Raw genomic sequence first — 23,762 nt, forward strand, 5'->3', positions numbered from 1 at the left:
TGTAATTGGAGTCAACCGTATTGCATCATATTGCAGTGAGGGTCGCGGCCGTGCTGGGGCCTATCCCAGCTGTCATCGGGCAGGAGGCGGGGTACACCCTGAACTGGTTGCCAGCCAATCGCAGGGCACATACAAACAAACAACCATTCGCTCTCACATTTACACCTACGGGCAATTTAGAGTTGTCAATTAACCTACCGTGTATGTTTTTGGGATGTGGGTAATTGGAGTGAATCGTATTGTTTTAAAATTCGAGTCAATCGTGTCATAATTGGAGTCACCTGTATTGCACCATAATTAGTGAGCCGTATTGTATCGTAATCGGAGTGAATCGTACTATAATTGCCGTGAATCATATTGTAATTGGAGTGTAACATGCAGTACAGTAACTGGAGTAAATCTATTTATTGTCAATTTATGCTATGATTGGGAGTAGGTAGTAGTAGGAAAGTTTCGATTGGAATTAATCGGAATAAACCAGGAATATTCCAAATTGGTGGGCTCTTAATAGGATACTTAAAAATAGTTGGAGAAAATATATTTTAGCATAATTCTGATGAAGCTGATTTCATGCAAGTAAAGGTGGCCATTGTCTTAACCGGAAATTTTGCACCCCTAAAGCAAGCATCGTTGGCAGCGCGCGAAGCGGCCCCCGATGTTATGTCACCTGTCTCCGTGCTCCGAATGGCAGGCGGCGCCCACGCTGGCCAGCAGCCTTTTGCAGCGGGACAAAACCCGCCAGCCTGAGGCAGAGAGAATGAAACCGATCAATCGAATGGTCCAAAAGCAACACTATTCGGCTCGGGAGGCTGTCGAGAGGGCACCTTGTAACCCTTGACCCAAGATGGACACGTTACATGTGTTGGGCAGGCGATCTGAGCCCTGGAAATGGTTGTTGAAATGTAGCTTGTCTTTGAAGACGGCCTGCCAGGGGAACAAACCAAAACACCGTACGAGTTCATTTCGCTCCGTGACCAAGCCCGTCACTCAATTTACTCAAATCGATGATCAAATCATATTTCCCCCTTTGAAATGAGTGGAAATGCAATTGGTCTGTTCCAGGGCCTCCAAAAAAAAAACATTGAAAAAATATTATTAAATCGAACTGTATTGTATACAAAAAATAATGTAAAGAAATAAACTGGTTTTATGAAGTGTCGTTAGTGTATCTATTGTATTAAAGTGATACCTTGACTTGTGAGTTTTTTTTAAATAGCCTGCACAGTTTTATTTATTTATTTATTTTTTATTTATTTTTTTTTTTTTAATAATTTGACTTAGATAGAAACAGCGAACATAACGACAACCACAAGACTCCAAATTGTCTTTGATGGTTGCAAAAACACATGTTAGTTCTGACGACATTTTAAATTGTCTTTGATGTTTCAATTGCCTTTGGTGTTTATGATCAATACTTTCGTCTTAAGACAATAAATCTTCATCTTCACCTTTGAGGCTTACGAAAACACGCACGATTTTATTTTCAGACCTTATTCAAACTAACCTTGAGGCGTTCCTCCAGGTATTCTCGAATGTCCAGCGTGTGACTCTCGTAGTCGGACAGGTGAGCTGTCACCAGTTCCGCAGCCTAGTGGATAGACACCAAAAGTAACAAACAAAATTATATCATACAATTAAGTTCACATTTTTTTTTTTAAAAAGGCAACATTTAAGATGGAGGTCATCTGAATGCGTTTATTCATTTCAGTGAGCATCGCAAGTATTTTGCGGGTTTTCAGTGATGTCAGCATAGACGGGCGGAAAGAAAATACGATGCATAATTCAATAATAAATAATAATAAATGGTATTTCTAATGCTCCTTACATCAAACAAACGATTTCAAAATAGCAACAGTTAAAAGAGATAATTCCATTAATAAAATATCCTTTCCACATGCAAAGGTCTTTTGGTGGCGACTGTTTGGCAATCAGCAATTTAAAAAAAAAAAACGTAAACTGTCAGAATATAAATTTCTTGACTAATGAACCATATGTCAGCATTGCAGGTAAATCCACTTATTGAAGTTCAATATTTTCAAATAATATATTCATATTAGCCGGCGAATATTGGAGCTGTGACAATTTCCTTCATGGGATGAATAAAGTGTCATCTATGACTCGCTAATATTATTATTATTATTATCCCTTGAAACATACCTTTCCCAGTCCAGCAATCATTGGCGTGTTTTCTGTGCTGCGATGTTAGAAACAAAGACGGAAATGTTAGTTTGTTCCTCTATTTATATCGCGGTGCCTCGACTTACGAATGACAACTTCAAAGAGTAAGTCAAGCCACCACTGTATACGCAAATATATATATATTATTTCCACAGTTTTATTCATATAAAATTGGAAAGCTACAGCATGTTACCCAGGTCGAAAGTTCCTTTCCTGCCCGCCGCCTATCAGCATAGCATGGAGCGGCGTTTTCACCCCGGGGCCGTTCACAAACAGCGCGCCGATGCGCGGCCCGTAGAACTGCAAAATTCAAAACACCTGATTGTATTCGCCACCTTCCACATTGTAAACACGCCTGATTGTCCCTTCACAAAAAAAAAAAATTCACACGCCGCCCACCTTGTGGCCCACGACGGTGAGGTAATCCACGCCCAGTTGCTTGACGTCCACAGGGATCTTCCCCAGGGCCTGAGCGGCGTCCGTGTGGATGAGGACACGCACACGCTTGTCTTGTTGCTTCAGTGACCGGACGCGCTCGGAAATCTCACCGACGGGCTGACGGACCGAGCGAGGGATAGTGTTAAGAAAATTGTACAGAGAAGTCACACAGTCTCTGAAGGCAACACCTCGGATGGATCGACGACTTAAAGGTGCCATATTTTACCAAAACAATATTTACTAGTATTTGGGATGTAATATTGGCCCGATGGTGCCTCACTAAACGTGAAATATGAATTGAAATCGCCCACAGATTCCCCGAGTGCGACATTTTTCTGCCGAGAGGCCTGACATCAGGTCATTCGAATTTCTCTCGCTCATATCTGCACCTGTGCGCTCACAAGTGGGTCTTCTACACGGAGGCAACCAATCAGATGAAAGGGGGCAGTCTTAGCCAAATATGGACAAAGCGGATAGAAAACTGGGTCAAACAGAAGTAGCTGTCAGACGGGCCTTTTCTGGACACTCGTGTGACAAAACCGAGGTGTTTTTTGTTAATGAAATTGACACTTTTATACGAAGTCCATGTTAGAGAGTCACTCTGTAGGTCTAAATAGCCAAAATACGGGACCTGGAACACGACATTTTAACGTCATTTGGAACAATCACTCAGTTATGCAAGGAAGGCTTTCATTTCAGACTCTTTTAGTGAATCCTGTGATGAGGAACATGTCCACCAAATTTGGTGTTGATCGTGAAACTGGTGTCAGGGAGCGGCCTGATTTTTTTTTTTCCAACTTCAATTTACTCTGCATTCACCCCAAAATGGCTGCTTCAAATGAAAAAGGCCAACTTCCTGTTTAATTTTGGGCATGGGTCTTTAGGAGTTTTTCCCTGCGTACTGTTATAATACATACTGTATGTCTTCCCAATTTTGTGTTGATCGGTAAAACCAATTTCTTCCTAAATTCCGACCCCTAAATTGCTGCTTCAAAATGAAATGGCCAACCTCCTGTTTAATTTTGGATGTGGGGTCTTGAGACTTTTTCGTGTGTCCAGTTAAGAGAGAGTTAAGTCTGTCCACTTTTGTGTTTTTTTTCGACATTTCGAGCCCAAACTTTGCCCCAAAATGGCTGCTTCAAACTAAAATGGCTGCCCTCCGGTTTAATTTTGGACATGGATACTTGAGACTTTTTCACGCGTCCTGTTACGCCAGACATCCATCCATCCATCCATCCATCCATTTTCTACACCGCTTATCCTCATTAGGGTTCATGTCGACCTAATTTGGCATCGATTGGTGAAACTGCTGTCGGAGGCGAATTTTTTTTAAACTTTCGAGCCCTTGAATTTGCCCTAAAATGGAACAAAATGGCGGACCTCCTATTCAATTTTAAGCACAGGTGCTTCAGATTTTTTCGTGCGTCCTGTCAAGAGAGACGTCCAACCCAATTTTGTGTTGATTGGTGAAACTGGTGTGTTACCCCCCCCCCCCCCCCCCAACTTCTTTTCTTACCATGATGATGCCCGTCTCGTTGTTGGCCAGCATGATAGACACCAGGCAGGTCGTGGGGCGCACGGCGGCGACCACGTCGTCCGCCTCGACGCGGCCCGTCACCTTGGAAACAGGCACGCAGGTCCAATCTGCAACAGAACGGTCTCTGAATTGTCACGCAAAGAGAGGAGACAATTATCGGCAAAGGTGAAAATGGAGGGAAGTGGACTCTTCTCGCTCGTGGAAGACATTTCACATTTAATCCGAGTGGCTGCGGTTCAGTTCTACACTTCAATAAAAACAATTATATTTCATTGTTGCCTGTCTCGTACCGGCTTTGCCTTTCTTCTTCAGATGCTCGGCCACCAGTTTAACAGAGTCGTGCTCCACGTTGCAGGAGATGATGTGTGGGAGGTTTCCGTCGTCTCCCTCGCCGGCATCGCCATGCTGCTCCCTGAAATGTTCGACGGCGCTGTGGAGCACCATGTTGTTGGACTGGAAATAGTTTTTTTTTTTTTTTTTTTTTTTTAATTAATTTATTTATTTTTTTAAATAAGTGTGCGTGTAAAGTATCGACATTACCTCGGTTCCGCCCGAAGTGAAAAAGATGTCCTCGGGGTTGCCTCCGACCATTCTTGCCACATTCTCTCTGGACCGAGTAATGAGGGCCTTCGCTTTCATGCCTTAAAAGAGCAAATAACAACGGGAGATTGCAATTTGTGTGTAGAAATTTTTAAAAACTTATTTATAGTCCTGATATAATGAGAATTGCTAAAATCAGTGTGGTCGATGAGGATTTTACATTTTGCCCTGTATTTATGTATAGTGGATAGTGTCTATGTGCAGTACATGAAGTAACCTCATGATGGAAAGCAAATGTCCTAAATGAGCTGAAGTATATGAAATTGGAGTGGCTTTAATTGGCTGAGCAATGTGGAAGGAGCAGATAAATAGGTAAATGTCCCGGGATTTGGTCTAAAAATATGGAATTCTGGAAAAAAGTGGGAATTATTGGAATGTGAAAAATAGTTACAAGATGCCCTGAACGAGCTGATCATTTTGAAGTTGGAATATTTGGAATCGGTTGGGAAATGTGGAAGGAGGAGGTGGAACTTCTGAAATGTCTGCATTAAATGGGGGATGTTGTCTTGGAAAATGTGGAATGTTGGGGAAAAAAAGGGGGGAGTTTGGGGAATGTGAGAAAGAAAATCGATTTCCTGAATGAGCTGAACAATTTGAAGTTGGAACTGCTTAGATCGGCTGAGAAATGTATGAAAAGTAAAGAAAAAGAAAAAGTATGTAAAATGTCTCTTTATTTGGGAATTTTTGTGTGAAAATGTGGAATTTTGAAAAAGCGTGAATTATTGTAATGTGGAAAAATGGTTCCAAAGATGTCCTGAATGAACTGACCACACTGAAGATTGGAAGACTAAATCGGTTGATGAATGTGGACGGACTAGCAAAAGATTATACAATTTCTGCATTAATTTGGGAATTTTGTCCTGGAAAATGTGGAATACTAAAAAAAAAAAAAAAAAAAAAAAGTGGGAATTTGGGGATCATTAAAAATCGTTCCATAGATGAACGAGCTGAACATTTTGAATTTGGTTGTGATTTTTTTTGGGTGGTGCTGTGTAGTTCTAGAACAAGTAGGATTTTGGTGAATGTTATATAAAAAGGAAAAAAAAAAAAAAAAATGTCTTCCATATATCCTGAATATTGTGAATATTTTGACATTGGAATGGTTAGAATTGTTTGAGACGTTAAAGTTTTAGAAGAACTAAAAGTGGCGGAATATTACAAAAGAATTTTGGTACAGAACAACGTGTGCGAATGCTCTTCAGCATGAGTATAATAAATTACAAATTTAACATCAGCAAAAGTAGCCTCACCTTCAACATAACTGCTACTCGGGTTTCCCCAGGCGTCCCACAGGGCCTCGTTGGTGGCCTGGATCACTTCTGGTGCCACCGGCGTCGTAGCATTGTAGTCCATATATATCCTATACATTAAATCAGTATGTTTATTAGCAATTAGAATTAGCCATCAGGTCGGCACAGGTAGTTGTTTTGAAGGTCCAACCTGTCGTGGCTGTTTTCGGTGTGACGGACCTCCCTTCCGTGTCCGGGGAATGCATCGCACTGATTGGCCATTTCCTGGTGAGAAAGCAATTTTAACAAGGGAATGCAATTTCAGTAGGAAGTGCGTGTGGATGCTGAAAAGCGGTGGAGTTCATTTTGTTGCGAGAATTTGGGGAATGTTACTAGTAATTTTCAAGATGTCTTCAATGAGCATTACAACCATTTTTGGATGTTTTTAGGGGGGAGGCTGGAACAGATGACTAGCATTTTCATCCATCCATTTTCTGAGCCGTTTCTCCTCACTAGGGTCGCGGGCGTGCTGGAGCCTATCCCAGCTGTCATCGGGCAGGAGGCGGGGTACACCCTGAACTGGTTGCCAGCCAATCGCAGGGCACATACAAACAAACAACCATTCGCACTCACAGTCATGCCTACGGGCAATTTAGAGTCTCCAATTCATGCATGTTTTTGGGATGTGGGAGGAAACAGGAGTGCCCGGAGAAAACCCACGCAGGCACGGGGAGAACATGCAAACTCCACACAGGCGGGGCCGGGGATTGAACCCGGGTCCTCAGAACTGTGAGGCTGACCCTCTAACCAGTCGTCCACCGTGCCGCCTGAATAGCATTTTGATTCATTTCAATAGGGGGACGATTATTTGACGTAAGAGTGTTTTGCGTTATGAGAGTGGTCACGGAACAATTTTAACTCATATCCCAAGGCATCGTTGTACTGTGAAAGCTCTTAAAAAATAATAATTAAAAAGATATAGCCTGGGCTCACGAACGACGAAACCATACATCACAAATGTAAATAGGTAGATACGACACGCCCATTTGGAGCTGCGTGCCCATAGATATGAAGACTAGAAACACCAGCGTCCTGTAGCAGCTTGGCTAACCGGAAAGACTACATGGCGGCCATGTTGGGGAGGTCGACGAGCCCATCTAAGGCAATGCAGAGACATTCAAATTAAGTCATAACTTGCTAATTTCTCAACTGATTTTCATGAGGTTGACTTTTTTTGTCAGTGACAAAGCCTGTGCTATCAATACACAACACACAAATAAAGAAAAATATTTTTTTGTTGTTTTACTTGTGAAAGGTTACTGCCCGTTCTCTTGTCGTAATTGTATGGCATTGTACACCTTGTACGTAACCGTATACAGTGGAGTGTACCATCTCCTTGTTATTTTGGCATTCGTATCGCCCACACACAGCAACGCACTGAACACTATGACCTCCCTAGCTTAGCGTCACTGTGGGCACGCAGCTATAAAGGGCGTGTCATAACTACCTAGTCAAATCCGTGTACATGCCTATGGCCACCGTAAACTAGGGAGGTCAAAGTTATCAGCGCACTCCCTGTGATGAAGGGCAAGAAATCCAAAAGAACAAGGATGCCAGCACATTGTGCTGCACTAGGTTGCACACAATGCTGTATAAGCATAACAACTGAGAATAATTTTAGATTTTTTTTGGCTTCTTAAACACATTATTAATAGCACAGGTTTTGGAATTGACAAAAAAGTAAACCCCGTGCAAATCGGTTGAGGTATGAGCAAATTACGACTTAATTTCAATGTCCATGCATTACCTTTCTATGGGAACGTCCACCTCCCCAACATGGCCGCCACGTTGCACGTCGGTTAGCCGGGCTGCTCCAATGCCCCTACACGTCCCGCTCCGATATGGCTGCCGTGAACGTGCGTTAGCAGCTGTGAGGTAGTGCGAGAGCGCCACGTTCAAGATGCATTCAGGAGAGGTAAACATCATCACTGATACATAAAACTAAAAACCAGCGTAAAACTATGATTTTGACCTCACATAAACTCACATTAAAACGGCTTTATAGCATATATAAATTACATGTTTTGACAACGTTTCATTAATCGTGCCCATTGTGTTAATGATGACGCACAGTGAAACTGAACCGAATGAATTTAAAGTATAAAAACGACAAGCCTTGATTTAAAAGTGGCACAACTACTTAGTTACCTGCGTTAATACACTTCAGCCTCAAGTGAGTTGATTTAAACGAGTTTTACCGGTCGCTGCAGTTGCTAACCAGTTTGACATGTACCTGCTAGCATAATTACGACCGTTCAACAGTCGCACAGTGTGTTCAATATAGAAGCTTCACGGCAGTTTTTAGCGCTCATCTTCGTCACTGACCTTGTCGAGCGATGTAAAGTCGTCCCGGAGTCTTTTAATGCGTGTCGTCCAGCTCTTGTCTTTCAATCATTTGCAAGCAACGCGAAAGCGGACGTGATGCTGTTCTACTCGGGTTGCCAGGTATAGCGTATTCAGTAAAGCAGTCGTTCTGTTTTTGCCGCCAGGGTTTGTTTATTCAATGTTTTTTTTTTATTTATTTATTTATTTATTTATTTTTATTTTTTTTTGCTTTAAAGGCGTTTTCACACTATTCAAAATATACCCATTCACAGTATAACGTAATATCCGTAAAATACGGCGCATCCTAATAATGAGTTACGGTGCCGGAATGGACTGTAATTTGTAGCTGTGGCAATTTATCTCAATGAAATGTGCCGTGTATGTTGCCACGTTTGATAAATAAAAATAGGCAAGCGGTAGTAACAGTAGTAGTAGTAGATTTACCACCGCATGTAGGGACATTTAATCGATTATTCCGTATACTGAAACAAATGCATGATTGCACTACGTCTGAGATTGTGTGGATAGGGCAACCCTGCTGGCATTAATGTGTTCTGCCGGGGTTGCCAGGTTTCATGGACAAAGTCATGGACATTTTTGCTTTGACTTGCGAGCAACACTGTGCGATAGGTGCGCTGAGAATTACATGTTGTCTATTGACAGAAAATATAGAACTTTGCCTTGAAGTCCGCTAGTTTATTGGCTAACAATTAACGGGCATTGACAGGCTAACGAATAGCGTCTATGTGGCAGTGTTGTCTTTGAACACAAACGATGGAGCAACACATGTAGACAGATACTATAAAAATACTCGCAGGCATATTGTTTGTCCTCTACGGTAAATGACTAATATTACAGTATCGTACTGACTCGCCTATAGTAGTAGTAGTGTTTTTCTTTATTTGTGTCTGCATGACTGTATTCTACTGCTTCCAGGTCGCTAAGTCGGGCACACCACTAGGAGCAGCACAAAGAATTGGATTGTAGGTTTAAATCAGGATGCACAAAGGGTTTCATTCTTTCACAAATGACATTGAAGAATTATGACAACGGACTTTGGTCAATAAGAATAACCGACGCTGTGCCTTTGTGTTGCATCATTGTAATTTTATTCCGATTCCATATATGACAATGTGTTTCAGTGCAAACACACACACACGCACAAATATTTGGAACGCTTAACTCCGACACTCGAAAAAAGACACACGGAACTCTACAACCCATTTACAGTAGGATCGCAGCCATTTGATGATATGATACACACCGTTCACAGCAATCGTGTTTATTATATACAATGCAACGTCGTTTTTTTTTGCGTGTTTTTTTTTTTTTTCCAGAGAAAGACAAAAAGTTGGAAGCACAAAAATTGCAATTTTTCATTCAAAGCAGAGGGCGATAGAAAATGGATGACGGCCAACGTGTGCGTATTGTAATAAACAATAGTGGTGCCGCACACCCATAAACACACAAGTACGCGTGAGGTCATAGGGGCACAAGCACTTCAGTAGTCGTAGTTGTAGTAGCTTAAAAATGTAGTTTGTACATTCAGTGTTTAGTGACTGCAACAACGTTGGTTGGATCCAATGTGACACACATGAAAAGGCCTGATGAAAACGTGACCAGATTGGTTGCAACTGTGTTGACAAGGAACATGGGAAGTTGTCAAAATGTTCCATATGATTGGGCATGGAGGACATGGAGGCTTAAATGCTTCAAAATGTGCTAGGACAGTGATTCTCAAAGTGCGCTACGCATTTGGGGACAAAACAGTGGAGCCCCCCACCCAAAAAAAAACAACACTTTTTGTCGTATTTAACTTAAGTAAGGTACATTTGCATTTAATACGGACAAAGAGCTTCATTTAAAATATTTATTCAGGTAGTTATTTAACTTTCATGGGGAATGCGTTTAAGTTGAATCAATATTGAAGTACATTTTCTATATTTAATTTCCAATTGTACAATTTTTAAGCCCTTCATTAATGTTCAAACTGTGCATAATGTTAGTGTCTTAGACCTTTTTATCCAGTACAGCATATTTTTTAATATTCATGTTTTTAAATATTTTTTTATTTTACTTTTCAAGTATTACAGTGCATTTTTTAAGTATAGTTCAGTTGTATTGGACTTTCTTGTGCAATACATAATCACTGAATCACTGTTTAAAAACAGTTTTTATTTTTTTTATATATTTTCACACAGGTTTAAAGTTCAAATTGTTCATGTTACATCACGTTTTTAGTTTTCACATTTGTATTTAACTTTGTGAGTCTTAAGGACATTTTCTTTTTGCATTTTCCTATATTTACATACAGTTTATGTTCAAACTGCATATTGTTACAGTGGTTTACAATAATGTTACAGATCATTTTTAGGTAGAAATTTTTTTTTGTGAGCAAGCACTCAGGTTGGCTGACCTGACGCACGCTCACGTCATCGGAGAAGTGAAAAATTTATTAAATGTAAAAAAAAAAAATTTCAAAAATCTTATGTTCCATCCATCAATCCATTTTCCGTACCGCTTATTCTCACAAGGGTCGCGGGCGTGCTGGCTATCTCAGTTTAAATTTTGGGGCGGGCTCAGTAGAGTACAGCAGAACCTCCAAAATCCATTAAAAATTGCAGAAAAAATTCTTAGTATGTGACTTCGCACGAGATTTCGATCTTAATTGAAATGAAATGTTTTTAATCAAAAATAAAATAACAATGAAAACGAAGTGAGCTACTGTATGGCTGAATCTTCAAATCAATCCCCTGCTTTCAACATAACCAGACTTAGTTTCATGCAAATTAGTCAGGTTCCGCTGTAGTCCAAAATGTTCAGATTGAGATTCTAGTGATATTAAAGTTGTGTATATGATGACACATGATGATGATGTAGGGATGAAGAGCACAAATAGCAGCGTGAAGGTTGTCCAATAGAAAGCAACCGTGAGGCACTACGTCATCCATATGCACATTAATACATATACAGTACTCTATACTGTATATACATATATTTATACTTTTATACTACCTTCTACTGGCCCGACAACTTAAAGGGGTGGAGGGGATTCGTTCAAGTAAAAGTGTGGTTGTGTTATTATTTGGAAAAAACAACAACATGGGAGGGAGCGTCTTCCAAAGTGCCACGTGCAGAAATTGCACCACTTTACAAATATACTGTAAACGTCTTTGTCAATGAATAAATACATGCAGGCGGAAATAAATACATAAATAAAAGAGTGAGAAGTGAACTGTCTCGACATGAAGATGAACGTGGCGTTGCTGTCGTTTTTGTGCGAGTGCAGATGTGCAAACATGGAGGCAGCGTGTGAGAAAGTTTGTCGGCGAAATTAAAACAAAAAAGATATCTTTTTAAGATATGCATTTTCTCCACATGTAGAGACAAAAGTATTAGGACACACTTGTCAGTGAAATCCTAAATCAGGAATTCGAAGAAGGTCCTTTTACCAGCCGAGTCCAAAAAGGTCAATTGAAAAATAAAAATCCCAATCCAAGATGCAGTGTCCCAATAAATTTAACGTTTTCTTCAGTTTTTCCAGTTCCTATTCGTGTCCCAATACTATTGTCCCAACCCCACGTTTTTTATTTCCTGGAAGTTTCCAAATACTTCTGTACAAACCCCACTTTTTTTTTTTTTTTTAACTTCCTGTAAGTGTCCCAATACCTTTGTCCGAACTCCAATTTGCACTGTTGGTGTACCAATACTTTTGTCCGAATTCCACCTTTCTTACTTCTGGGTTTCCCAATTCTTTTGTAAACTGCAGTTTTCTCATGTCGTGGCTGTCCCAATACATCTGTCTTAATTCCAATTTTGTTACTTCCTTTGTGTCCCACTACAAGTCCGCACACACACGCACACACACGTTATGAATTGTATGTATAAGGCCGAATGCGCCACTGACACAACTACATGACATCACCACACACGTATGGCGTCTGACTACGGGACTGATTAGAAAAGTCCTGACACAAGATGGCGTCGAGGAACGCTAGCATGTGGAAGAAGGAAGATGGCGGCGGTGGTCTATGTACATCTGGAGTCTTTTCCATCACATCCTCATCTGTCCCACCCGTCTTCTGGACAACTTGGATCTGAGGAACAAAGGTGAAATTGCAGGTTACCATTTTAACTAGAACGTTAGTATTTTATTCATCTTCATTTTTTCTCGGATGTTAGCATTCTATCAATCCTCATTTGTAATAGACCAGACTTCCGGGCGCTACGGAAGATCCTTTTCAAGGTGCCATAACGCTTTCACTACTCCAGCTGCTATCTTGCTATATTTTAGCCTGCCAACTCATAGCATGTTAGCATTCTATAAATCCTCATTTGTAACAGACTCAACGACAGGCCGGGATGTACAATCCTTATCAATTCTTAGCACTTTGGCTACTCAGGTTACTATCTTGTTGTATGTTAGCATATCGACTGTTGGCACATTAGCATGTTAGCATTTCATCAATACCCAACTGTAATAGTACCCGACTACAGGGAGCGATGGCAACATCCTTTTTGATTTTCCTTAGCGCATCTTCTACTCTTGTTGCTATCATGCTATATGTTAACATGCCAATTATAACAATGTTAGCGTTTTATCTAGCATGTTAAAATTGTATTAAACCTCATTTGTAGTCGTACCCAACTACAGAGAGTGATGATGTAAGATCCTTATTGATTTGCCTTAGCGCTTTGTCTACTCTGGTTGCAACATGTTAACATTCCAACTATTAGCAAGTTAGAATTATATCTAGAATGTTAGCATTATAATAATCTTCATTTGTAATAGTACCCAACTACAGAGAGGGATGTTAATAACCCTAATGTATCCGGCTTAGCACTCTCTCTATTCAGGTTGATATCTTGCTCTATGATAGCATGCGGCCATGTTAGCATTTGATTAATTGTCATTTGTTACAGTATCCAGCGACAGAGGTGGGATGTAAAATCCTTATTGATCTGCCTTAGTGCTTTCAACTCAGGTTACTCTTTTGCTCTCGGTTAGCAGCACGGCAATTGTTAGCATGTTAGCATTTGACGCGTTACCTGATAGTCCCCGCCAGGAGAGGATTGAAGGCATACAGCCAGTCGTGCATGTCTTTGTCACTCATGGCTTGAAGCAATATTCCGCGGTGTTCCGTACACACGGCAAACGTGTTGGGGGTCTGACAAGATTAAAAAAAAAAGAGACAAAAAATAATAAAATAGAGAAGTGATTGGAAGCCAGCTAAGTATCGATCGCTAGTCAATAGGAGACGACAGGTCGCACCTTGAGCATGGCCTGCTGGTCCTCGCTGTACTCCACCTGCGCCGAGGACAGGTTGAGTATGGCCCGCTCCACGGCGTCGCGCTCCGTGTTGTAGATGTAGACGTACGGCCGGCGCACCACCACGTAGCGCTTCACCCAGCCGTTGGTGTGCGGCTCCAGGAAGTGCAGGTAACCCTTCTTGGACACGATGGGGCTGCGAGGAAGGAACAACCTCATTACCTCCTCAAGGGTATGTCTGTACAAGCTATCAGATCATTGGTTTGTTTGTGGATTTCTACACGCAAGAAGTTGTGCATCTGTCACTACAGTTGTTTTCTCTTCTGATGTCAAAAGTTGGGCATCAGTCACTACAATGGACATCTCTTTAACAGTTGCTTTCTTCTCCAAGCATTATGCTTAAGTTGAGCCTCAGTAACTACAGTGGAGAGCTATTCGAAAGTCGTTTTCTTGTAGACACATTACGGGAACGTTACACATCAGTCACAACAGTGGAATGCTATTTTTAAAAGCTGTATTCGTCTATATGCAAAGTTGTGCATTAGTCACTACAGTGAAAAGCTATTCCAAAGCTGTTTTTTTTTTCATGTCTTTCATGTGCATCAATCACTATAGGGGACATCTATTTAAAAGTTGTTTTTTTCTATATGCAAAGATGTGTATCAGTCACTACATTATGCTGTTGTTATAAAGTTTCCTTCTACAAGCATGATGTCAAAGTTGCTCATCAGACACTACAGTGGATGGTTACTCAGAAGCTGTCTTTTACACGCATGGTGTAAACGTTGCGCATCAGTCACTACAGTGGAATGCTATTTTTAAAAGCTGCCGCCTTCATGCGTGTTGTAAAAGTTACTGTATTTAAAAGCTGTTTTCCTTTAGATACAAAGTTGTGCATCAGTCACTACGGCACACCGCTATTTAAAAGTTGCTTTCTCCTGTATTCATGATGTATACAGTAAGTTACACATCAGTCACTACAGTGGACGCAACCGCCTCACCTGACTCGGATCTCCTGGATATCGGGGACAAATCTACGTATGCGAGGTTTTCCTTCCGAGGCTGCGGCCCGCGCACTTTTTAGCAGTCGGCGTCGGGCTGCGCGTCGGGAGTCGGACTGACGGCGCGGGAGCGAGGAGCGGGAGGTCTGCAAAAAAATGTTCCATATTTACATCATATTTATTGAATACACCTTCAATGTACTATATTTTTATAATGTTTAACATCTATACACCTACAATGTAGCATATTTACAAGACATCACATTTAATGTCTGACCTGAGATCGGCGTTGCCATAGCGACCCTCCACCAGGGAAGGACAGGTGGACGAGGGCGTGATGGTGTTGAGGGCGGAAATGGAGGCCGAGTCTCTCAGCGTGGTGACGGACATCTCCGAGATCTGCGACGCACACACGTACACAGACGTGTGTTATGTTATGTTGCTAATGTGACAGGAAGTGGTTGTGTTTGGAACAGGAAGTACCTTGCTTTCACTGGCACTGACGCACACGTGAGTGTACTCTCTGTCGAAGGAGTGACTGAGTAGCCGCAGACACTGTGTGGACAAAAAGCGCACTATTGGTTATTTATTATCCAGTCAAAGTCAACCTTGGCCCAATCATCTACTCGCAACTTTCTTTCATCCAAGATAACGAACAACTATTTTCTGGAGAAAAAAATAAATCACCCATTTGCACCTATCTGTGGCTTGCCAAAAATATTCCGAAAGTTGTTTTTTGTGTTTTTACGTTTTATTTACTATATATTACATTTTCTTCTTATTGTTACTTTAAATATTGTTTCGTCAACTGTGTATTTTTTCTATTAATTTATTTTTGTTTTGTAATTATAATTAATTGTATTTAGTATTTTTACTAGATTATTGTGTTTGAGTTATTTTTCATTAGTATTTTGTATGTATTTATATTGTATTTTGTTTTTTTATTCTTCTACTTATTTACGAGAATTTTTTTTTCAAACAAAAACAGAAGTGAGAATGTATGCGACCTTGGTGGCGAGCTCTCGCTGCCTCTCGGTGGTGACGCCAGACGCAGCGCCCACACCCGCCTCGGCCTGGCGGGGCGCAGGCAGGACGCCCGTCTCCTCCTCCGCCGGCTGCTGAGCCCCCCGACCCGCCAGCAGCAGGGTAGACTCCAGCTTCTCCCGCAGCAGCAGGAAATGTTTGGTCTTCTCCACCTGATATAATAATAATTCAAAGAGAAAGTTTAGTTTTTCAGACGTTTCCCCTCGTGTCAGGTCTGAGGGATTTTGAGGGATTAGAATAGTTTTTTTGTTTTGTTTTTGTTTTTTAATTATTAATATTTGAATTTCTAGCGATCCAGACAGGATTATGTCATTATCAATTCTTGTATCATCCATTCATGATTATTTTTCTTTTTTATTATTTTGTATTTCTTAATTTTTTTTATCTGTATTATTTCTTTACATTGGTATTTTATTGGTAATTTATTTTATTATGTTTTAATTTCTTGAATCTCCCCTTCTAGGGATCAATAGAAAACAATCTTATTATTTATTATTATTATTATCATTGAATGTATTGTATATTCTTTGCATTTTTAATATTGAATTTATACTTTCTTAATATTTGTATGTATTGTATGCATATATTCATAGTGTTCATGTTATTTTATTGCATACTTTTGTTTTTTTCTTGAATTTTCCCCTCTAGAGATCAATAAAGAATGATATTACTTTTTAAATTACATTAATTAATTAATTGATAAAATTATCCATTATCGATTTCTTTTACATTTCTTTTTGTATTTTTAGTATTTAAAGGATATATTATTATTTTGCAATTGTTTATCTGACTCTATTGCATTTGTTTTATTGAATTTCCCCTCTGGAGTAAAATGATTTTCTTATTATTTTTGTTGAATTGTAATTATTTTTATGTATTTTGAATGTATTATTATTATTATTATTATTAATGTCAATTGTGTACTCAGCTTCTCACAAGTACATTGGAAGCAAAGGAAGGTAATCTGATTCAGAGTCAAACTGTCCCGGACAATGTTTCAAGTGACATTTTTGCAGTAAGTTACACTTCCTGTTCCCTTCTGTGGTGGCATAACACAAAAACAACATGAAGAAGAAATCCAAATAAATAGCAAAATCCAAAGAAAGAGCAAAAGTGCCTCACGTCCTGAAGCAGGCTGAGCTTGTCGAGCTCCCACTGGTGCTCCAGGATGAGGCTGTCGCTGCGAGGCCTCCACCCGGCCAGGTTCTCCTCACCGCGGACATACGCCACCGATGTGTCCAACACTCGCCGCCGGCGCCGCTGCATGCCCGGACTCCCCGCGTCTGCCAGGTTGCACAGGCTCATCTCGTACACACCCGTCACACGGTTTCTTATAGCAGAAGAAGAAGATGATTTGAGGATATGAGTTAAGATATGAGGTGTCGTATAGGTCAAAAATAACATTTACAAAAAACTGCATTTCGAGATAGCTTCCTTTCACGCACATGATTTTTAATTCTCTTTTTGATTTTCACACACAAAAAGAAGGCCTCACTTTGACAAAAACTGTGAAGAGAGGTTTTTGCTGACTGTGAGTGTTGACTGGGTTGAATAAGTTATTGACTGCATGTGAGATGTTTTTTTTGTGTGTGTGTGAGAAGGAGAGTGAGAGAGAGAGAGAGAAAAAGAGTTTTTTTGGTTAATGTGTGAGAGGTTTGGGTGTGTGAGTGAGATTGTTTTTGGTGGATACCAGAAATGTGTGTCTGTGTGTTTCTAAGAGAGCGAGAGAGCTTTTTTTGGTATGTGGGAGAGTTGTTTGGTTATGTAAGTTTTTTGGTGTGTGTGAGAAGGTTTTAGTGAGTGTTAATTCCTGTGAGTGAGGATTTTCAGTGTGTGTGAGTTTTTAATGAAAGATGTACGCATGTGCGTTTGTGTGTGTGAGAGAAAGAGTGTTTTTGCTGAGTGTGAGAGTTTTTTGGGGTGATTTTGAGAGTTTTTTTGGGTGTATCTGAGATGGATGTGGTGAGCCAGAATTTTTTGGGGGCGAGTGTCAGTCTTTTGTGCATGGGAGAGGTTTAATTTTTGTGTGCATGTGAGTTTTTTGGGTGTATGTGCGAGAATTTTCACGAGAGTTACTCGATGTGTGAGAGAGTTTTGGTGTGAGACTTTTTGGGTGTCAGCGAAAAGTTTTACGGTGGGTGTGAGTTGTTGGGTGAGAGAGATAGGTTTGGTGGCTAAAGTTTTTTTAATGAGCGTGTGAGAGAGTTTTTTAGTGTGTGTGAGAGTTGTTTTTGGGTGGGTATAAGATGATTTTGGTCAGTGTTAGAGGTTTTTATGTTGTGTGTATGACTTTTTTTTGGTGAGAGTTTTTTTTTTGTGTGTGAGCGCAAGGTCCATGTTTATCTAAAACTCACCCATCCGCCGCTCTCAGGCTTCCCGTGCCGAAAAGGTTGCGTATGGAACGCGAGGCGGACAGCTTGGTGTCGCGAGAGTAGAACACCATGCACACGTCTTTGGTCACCACCGCCGGCTGCGTGCATTTCTCCAGCTGAAACGTCATCAATACATTCACGTATACATGATGTTAAAGTCTGTCTGTTCACATGCTGAACACGAAGCCATTGACTGCGAGGTATGTCGGTGCCCTCAAAAACGAGCCACACAACAAACCTGTTTATTCAATTGAAGAAGTGATTATGTGGAAAAGCATGATCGTGCTGATATGTATGCCAGGTAGCATTAGCAGTTAGCCACTACTAGCGGGCACAGTCACCGGACACAAGCAAAGCAGGAATTAATCATGTCATCATCATTATTCAAGTATTGCTATTAAAGAAGACGCACATTTGTAAGTAGCAATAACATTGACACGGTGCGTGGCATCAAACTCCATTCACATACGCACGACGTCGACGTCGGCTTATCCGTTCAAGCGTTACCTCCAAGTAGGCTGAGAGCGTCATGTAGATCTTCTCGCCGCAGGGCGTGACTCGGTTGAGGAGCAAGGAGTTGTGCATGGAGCTGTCCCACGCCGCCTCCAAGCGGTAGAACGTCCTGCGGGCGGTTAATGGTGCTCAATCAATACAAAACACACTGACGGACAGCAAACGATGACATCTTCATGCTGATTGGCTGAGGTGAAGTACGAATGAGAAAGATGAAGAGGACGGAAAGCAGCTTGAGCATTAAGTCCATATCCAGCAAAAGGTCCATGTACTAGTACACTCTTTGTCGTCAATAGTAAGAGAATTTTCGCATACTAGGAGGACAACTGCATGCTACTAGTGGGTCAAAATGGTGCACTAGTTTACATTTGCGTGCTAGAACCACAAGTGAAGCAGTACATATTAACTAGAAGAATTTGTAAATAAGCACTACCCGTACTAGTAGAATGCAGTTGACAACTAGTGGACAGTTTAGCCTCACAAATATAGATTATATGGAATAAATACTCTTAACAGCTTTCTGGAAAGCCATTTCAACATTTATTCCATAAGGTCCATGTACCAGTATGCCATTTTGTCCTCACTAGTAGAATGACAAGGGCGCACTAGTAGAATGACTGTCTTACTAGTAATGTTGTCTCTACTACTAGTGCCACTTTTGCCCTACTAGTACGCAATGAAACCTTACTAGTAAACAACCATGCTGCTCCAGTAACACTACCAAGCCCAGCTCGTAGCCAAGTCTCACACACTAGTAGCATCCTTATCAAACGGCCTCAAAATGCTCAAACGGCTTTGCATTACGCTGTTTGAGCATTTATTCGATACCCTTGATATCCAGCTTAAGGTCCATATACTAGTACAGTGGCCCACCACTATACGCAGGGGATAGTTGACCCCAAATACAATTGCATTGGGAAAAAAATATAAATATATTGAAACCTAAAAAAAATCTTGAATAAGTGGGGATAAACCCCCAATAAGTGTTTTTGGATTGTATTCTCCCCCAAAAAAGGAAAAACAAAAAGGGGGAAAAATGGGGGGGGGGGGGGGGTTAGATGGAAAATAATTTTATTAAAAAAGGGGAAGAAATTGGGGGGGAAAATTTTTTAAAAATCTGTTGATACCCAAATAGCGAGTATGTGGGGTCCACTGTATCCACTTTGTCCTCACTTATTAGGACAACTTTGGCATACCAATATAAAAACTACATGTTACTAGTGAGGCAAAGCTGTGCACTAGTTGATATCTGTGCACCAATAGTACTACTAGTGAAGCACTAGATGTTTACTACTGGAACTTTATAATGTTGCTAGTAGTACTAGTAGCACACGGTTGTCAACTAGTGCACAGTTTTACCCCACTAGTAACATGCAGTTGTCCTACTACTAGTACGCCAAAGCTGCCCTACAAGTGAGGACAAAGAGCACACTCGTACAAGGAAGCTGGATATCTTTGATTTGATGGAATAGAGTAAATGCTCAAACGGGTTTCCTTGGGTGAGCGAGAGTGAAGCAGAGGATCAATACCTAGGATCAAGTCCCCGACGGGAGATGCTGTGAGGAAGGAGACATGACAGAGGGAGAGGAAGAGTGAGAGAGGCAGGAAGTGTGCTGTGTCCGCTTGTGTGGCCAAGGGTGGCCTTCTTCTTGACACAAAAAGCAAGATCATCAACACTGTGGATGCATACCTTAGTAACATCGTATTTCTTTTATGTATTACTTTTTTACTCAAACCATGATTTTTTTTTCTCTCAAAATATTATTGCCTTTTCTCAAAATATTACAATTTATTGTCAAAATCTTATGATTTATTTTCCCAAATATTAAGATTTCTTTCCTCAAAAATTATGATTTTTATTACAAGTTGTTCTCAAAATATTATATTTTAGTATTATAATTTTTCTTCTCAAAACATAAAAAAAAAAATCTTGAATTAGTACGACTTTTTACTAAATATAGAGCGACTTTTTGTCTTCATAATTTTTTTTGTTGTGTCCAGAAATATTTTTTACTCAATATATTAGTTTTAGGAAAAATGTAACTTCTTCTCTTAATATATTTAATTACTAAGATTTTTTTCTCAAATACAATGACTTATTTTCTAAATATTACATAAGATTTATTCCTTAGAAATTATGAGTATTTTTCACATTTTTCTTGAACTGTATAAGAAAATCTTTAATTAATACACATTTTTTCACTCTTAAGTTATGACTTTTTGTCTATTATTCTTTTCTCAAAATACATAATTTTTAATCTTGAAATATTAGCGACTTTTTCTCAACATAACACATTTTTAAATTTTTTTCATGGAATATTAAAGCAAATATCCAAATATTACACATTTTATTGTCATTATGACTTGAAATATTCCGTTTTGTTTTTTTTTTAGAATATATTACGATTTCTTTTTCCTGGAAATACCACAACTTTTTTCTCATTTGTTTTTTTTGTTTTTTCCTTTAAATATTAAGATGTTTTTCTCTCAACACAACAAAATCTTACGAGTATGACTTTTCCCACAAAATTACTTTTTCTCAACACAAACCTTTCGACTTTTTTTTTGTGGAAAGAAATCCCGAAATATTACGCCTTTTTTTTTTTTATTGTAATATGCAAACTTTTCTAACCAAAAATTTAAACTTTTGATCAGAATACTACAACTTCTGACTTGGAATTTATTCTCAGAACACTACAACTTATTTTTAAAAAAGTCACTTTTTTCCCCCTCAAAATAATAAAACTTTTTTTCTCTTAACATAATGGCATTTTTCTTGTAATATTATGATTTTATTCTGGTAACCGCACATCTTTTCCTCATAAAATAAAAATTCTACAATCTTCTCGTAACATTACTGTTATGGTCTTGAATGAAATGCTACTTTTTTTTTTCTTGTTACATATTCCTGTAACATTTCAACTTAAAACAAAATTACGTTATTGTTGTAAAATTCCAACTTGGTCAATAAAACAAACAAGAGGTTTTTTTTCCCAAAAAAGATTTTTGTCAAAATATTGTGATTTTTTTTCTCGTAACTTTACTCTCATACACAATGCAAAAAAAAATCAGTGTGGGCCTAAACCAGTCTGGCCGGAAATGTACATGTGCTAAGAGCAACAAAAGCAACACCACCCCTGACCCCCGTGGCAAAGCCGGCCATGCAGACACACATCAATCCAAGTATGAAGATAAACAGCGGCAACAAACAGCGACAGTGTGACAGTGGAGCTGATGAAGAAATGACCATGAGGGCAGGTCTGAAAAGATGAGGCGTAAAATAAAATACAGTGAACCCACGCTATATTGTCATTCATCTTTCATGCCCCTGCTATATTGATAATTTTCAAACAATCTTTTTTTTTTCTTTTTTACAGGACCAGGCAAGTCCGTGATATATACTGTAGTGATACTGTTGGGCATTATCTGAATTTGCCCATTCCTGTTATATTTTTGTCAATTTGCACTGATTAAAAAAAATTAATAAATCATAAGGTACTCGTTAGTTACTCAGTACTTACAGTAAGTATTTTTTTTCACTGAATACTTACTCAAGTAATTATCTGGAGGACTACTTTTACTTCCGTTACTTTTTTGGCTACTCACCCGACCTCTGCCTTAACTAGACTTTACGTCGATCTGATCGGTGTGATCGGTATTGGCCGATAATTAGCATCTTATGCTGATTGGCTGATCGGCTTTCATGTCATAATTCGCCGATCCGATCAATGACGTCATCGATCGGCTCCGCACAAGACATTTAACTCCGCGTCGCTGTTGCGTATGAATCCAAAAGCTAGTGGCTTAGTACTGCAACTATCTGATGGCCAATAAAGTTTTTTTTTTCCAATCTTGTCAGTTAAAAAACACGTCATCCGTGTGGGACTATTTTGCGGTGTCTCAAACAAACAACGTAAATTATTTGCAGTCTGTGCACAACTGAAGTACGTTGTGGGGAACGTCATCTAAATGCTTCAACACAAATTTGATCGGCCCCCTGAAGAATGTACACAAGGAGGAGCATGACGCGTTCAAGCAACGCAGCGTGGGGGGGGGAAGAAAAGGAAAATCCAAACGGACGCAAACTCTGGACAACACTCGTCCATATAGCCGGGACAGTGAGAAAGTTAGAGTAAGCATTATTAAAGTAATTTAATTGCAATAAAGTAATTTAATTACAGTACGTTAGCATCCATTATTTCTGTTGTCTTGTAATGTTGATCTGGCCTAAACCTATGTCAGTGGCCAATCCTTGAATACCCCGCCCCCCCCTAGAGGTCATTGATATTTTAACTTTTGTCTAAAATGCTAGAGAATAATTTTGAGCGGTACAGAAAATGGATGGCTGGATGGATACAGTACTCAGTATACAGTACACAAGTATATACAATAAATGAACAACTCATGTAAATGGACACATTGCTCCATCTCGTGATCGGATCGGTGATCGGTTATCGTTTTTTGTTTCGCCAAAATCCTCAACATGTAAAGCCTAGCCTTAACATCGATGCTAATTTCCGTTAACTCATCAATGGTGTTTTGTATTATATGTTAACATTAAACTAGCTTGTTATTATACAACTCTGAGAAGAAAAATAGAATAATATTTTTTGGTACTTTGATCATTTTTCATTTTCTGCAAATAAATGCAAAAAAATGACAATAGTTGGAATTTGAGTTATGTTAGCCTTAGGTTATAGAATAAGACAAACATTTTCATTTTACTCAAACGTACACTGTACTATATACTACATACTGTACTACATATCAAATGTAACTGATCATTTTGTAGTGTAAATTTTACTGTAATCCTCAATTGAGAGTGACAAATAACAGCTTGAAGCAAGCACGCTTTGGACCTTATTTTGAAGCTAACTCCTGCGATAAACGGGGGTTCACTGTATATAAATATAAAATAAAATATACCTAGGCATGTCCGAATCAAGAAACTGTCTGCAAAAAGCAAATTAATCCAAAAAAAACAACAACATTCCATTAGTGGACTGCAGGGAGAGAAATGTTAGCAGCCATTCAAATATTTCATGTTAGTTCTTCAATGCGCAGCAACGCAAAGGACCAAAGACCGGTAGCTCAGCAAAACGACGGAAACGGCCTCAAGAAAAAAAAAAAAAAAAAAACATACTTTGAAATGAGCTCGTATTCGTCAATGTATACATGTCATACTTGCATATACTG

The 23,762-nt window shown here is 39.6% G+C and overlaps 2 protein-coding genes across 5 annotated transcripts in view; both read right to left on the minus strand.

Annotated features, from left to right (window-relative positions):
* Window positions 1-8,481, minus strand: part of scly (selenocysteine lyase) — a 12,493-nt gene extending 4,012 nt beyond the window's left edge. For 2 of the 4 annotated variants that reach the window (XM_061683069.1, XM_061683068.1), the window contains exons 1-12: window positions 8,368-8,481; window positions 6,194-6,267; window positions 6,004-6,113; window positions 4,694-4,794; window positions 4,444-4,606; window positions 4,133-4,260; window positions 2,578-2,733; window positions 2,372-2,478; window positions 2,158-2,194; window positions 1,505-1,588; window positions 825-924; window positions 668-743 (exon numbers count right to left, since the gene is read on the minus strand). In XM_061683069.1, the coding sequence (XP_061539053.1) occupies window positions 668-743; window positions 825-924; window positions 1,505-1,588; window positions 2,158-2,194; window positions 2,372-2,478; window positions 2,578-2,733; window positions 4,133-4,260; window positions 4,444-4,606; window positions 4,694-4,794; window positions 6,004-6,113; window positions 6,194-6,264 (1,133 nt within the window). In that variant the 5' untranslated portion in view covers window positions 6,265-6,267; window positions 8,368-8,481. The remainder of the gene's footprint in view (window positions 1-667; window positions 744-824; window positions 925-1,504; window positions 1,589-2,157; window positions 2,195-2,371; window positions 2,479-2,577; window positions 2,734-4,132; window positions 4,261-4,443; window positions 4,607-4,693; window positions 4,795-6,003; window positions 6,114-6,193; window positions 6,268-8,367) is intronic. The other 2 variants (XR_009769007.1, XM_061683070.1) reach the window with 1 other exon arrangement.
* A 5,262-nt stretch (window positions 8,482-13,743) lies between these two features.
* The window catches only part of kif1aa (kinesin family member 1Aa), a 47,245-nt gene continuing 37,226 nt past the window's right edge, over window positions 13,744-23,762 (minus strand). The window contains exons 39-47 of the mRNA XM_061683060.1: window positions 23,493-23,519; window positions 18,561-18,675; window positions 18,036-18,169; window positions 16,804-17,011; window positions 15,645-15,833; window positions 15,121-15,192; window positions 14,915-15,036; window positions 14,638-14,783; window positions 13,744-13,832 (exon numbers count right to left, since the gene is read on the minus strand). Coding sequence (XP_061539044.1) covers window positions 14,717-14,783; window positions 14,915-15,036; window positions 15,121-15,192; window positions 15,645-15,833; window positions 16,804-17,011; window positions 18,036-18,169; window positions 18,561-18,675; window positions 23,493-23,519 — 934 coding nt within the window. The 3' untranslated portion in view covers window positions 13,744-13,832; window positions 14,638-14,716. The remainder of the gene's footprint in view (window positions 13,833-14,637; window positions 14,784-14,914; window positions 15,037-15,120; window positions 15,193-15,644; window positions 15,834-16,803; window positions 17,012-18,035; window positions 18,170-18,560; window positions 18,676-23,492; window positions 23,520-23,762) is intronic.

This window comes from Phycodurus eques, chromosome 8 (assembly GCF_024500275.1).
Source record: "Phycodurus eques isolate BA_2022a chromosome 8, UOR_Pequ_1.1, whole genome shotgun sequence".
NCBI classification, from domain to species: Eukaryota; Metazoa; Chordata; class Actinopteri; order Syngnathiformes; family Syngnathidae; genus Phycodurus; species Phycodurus eques.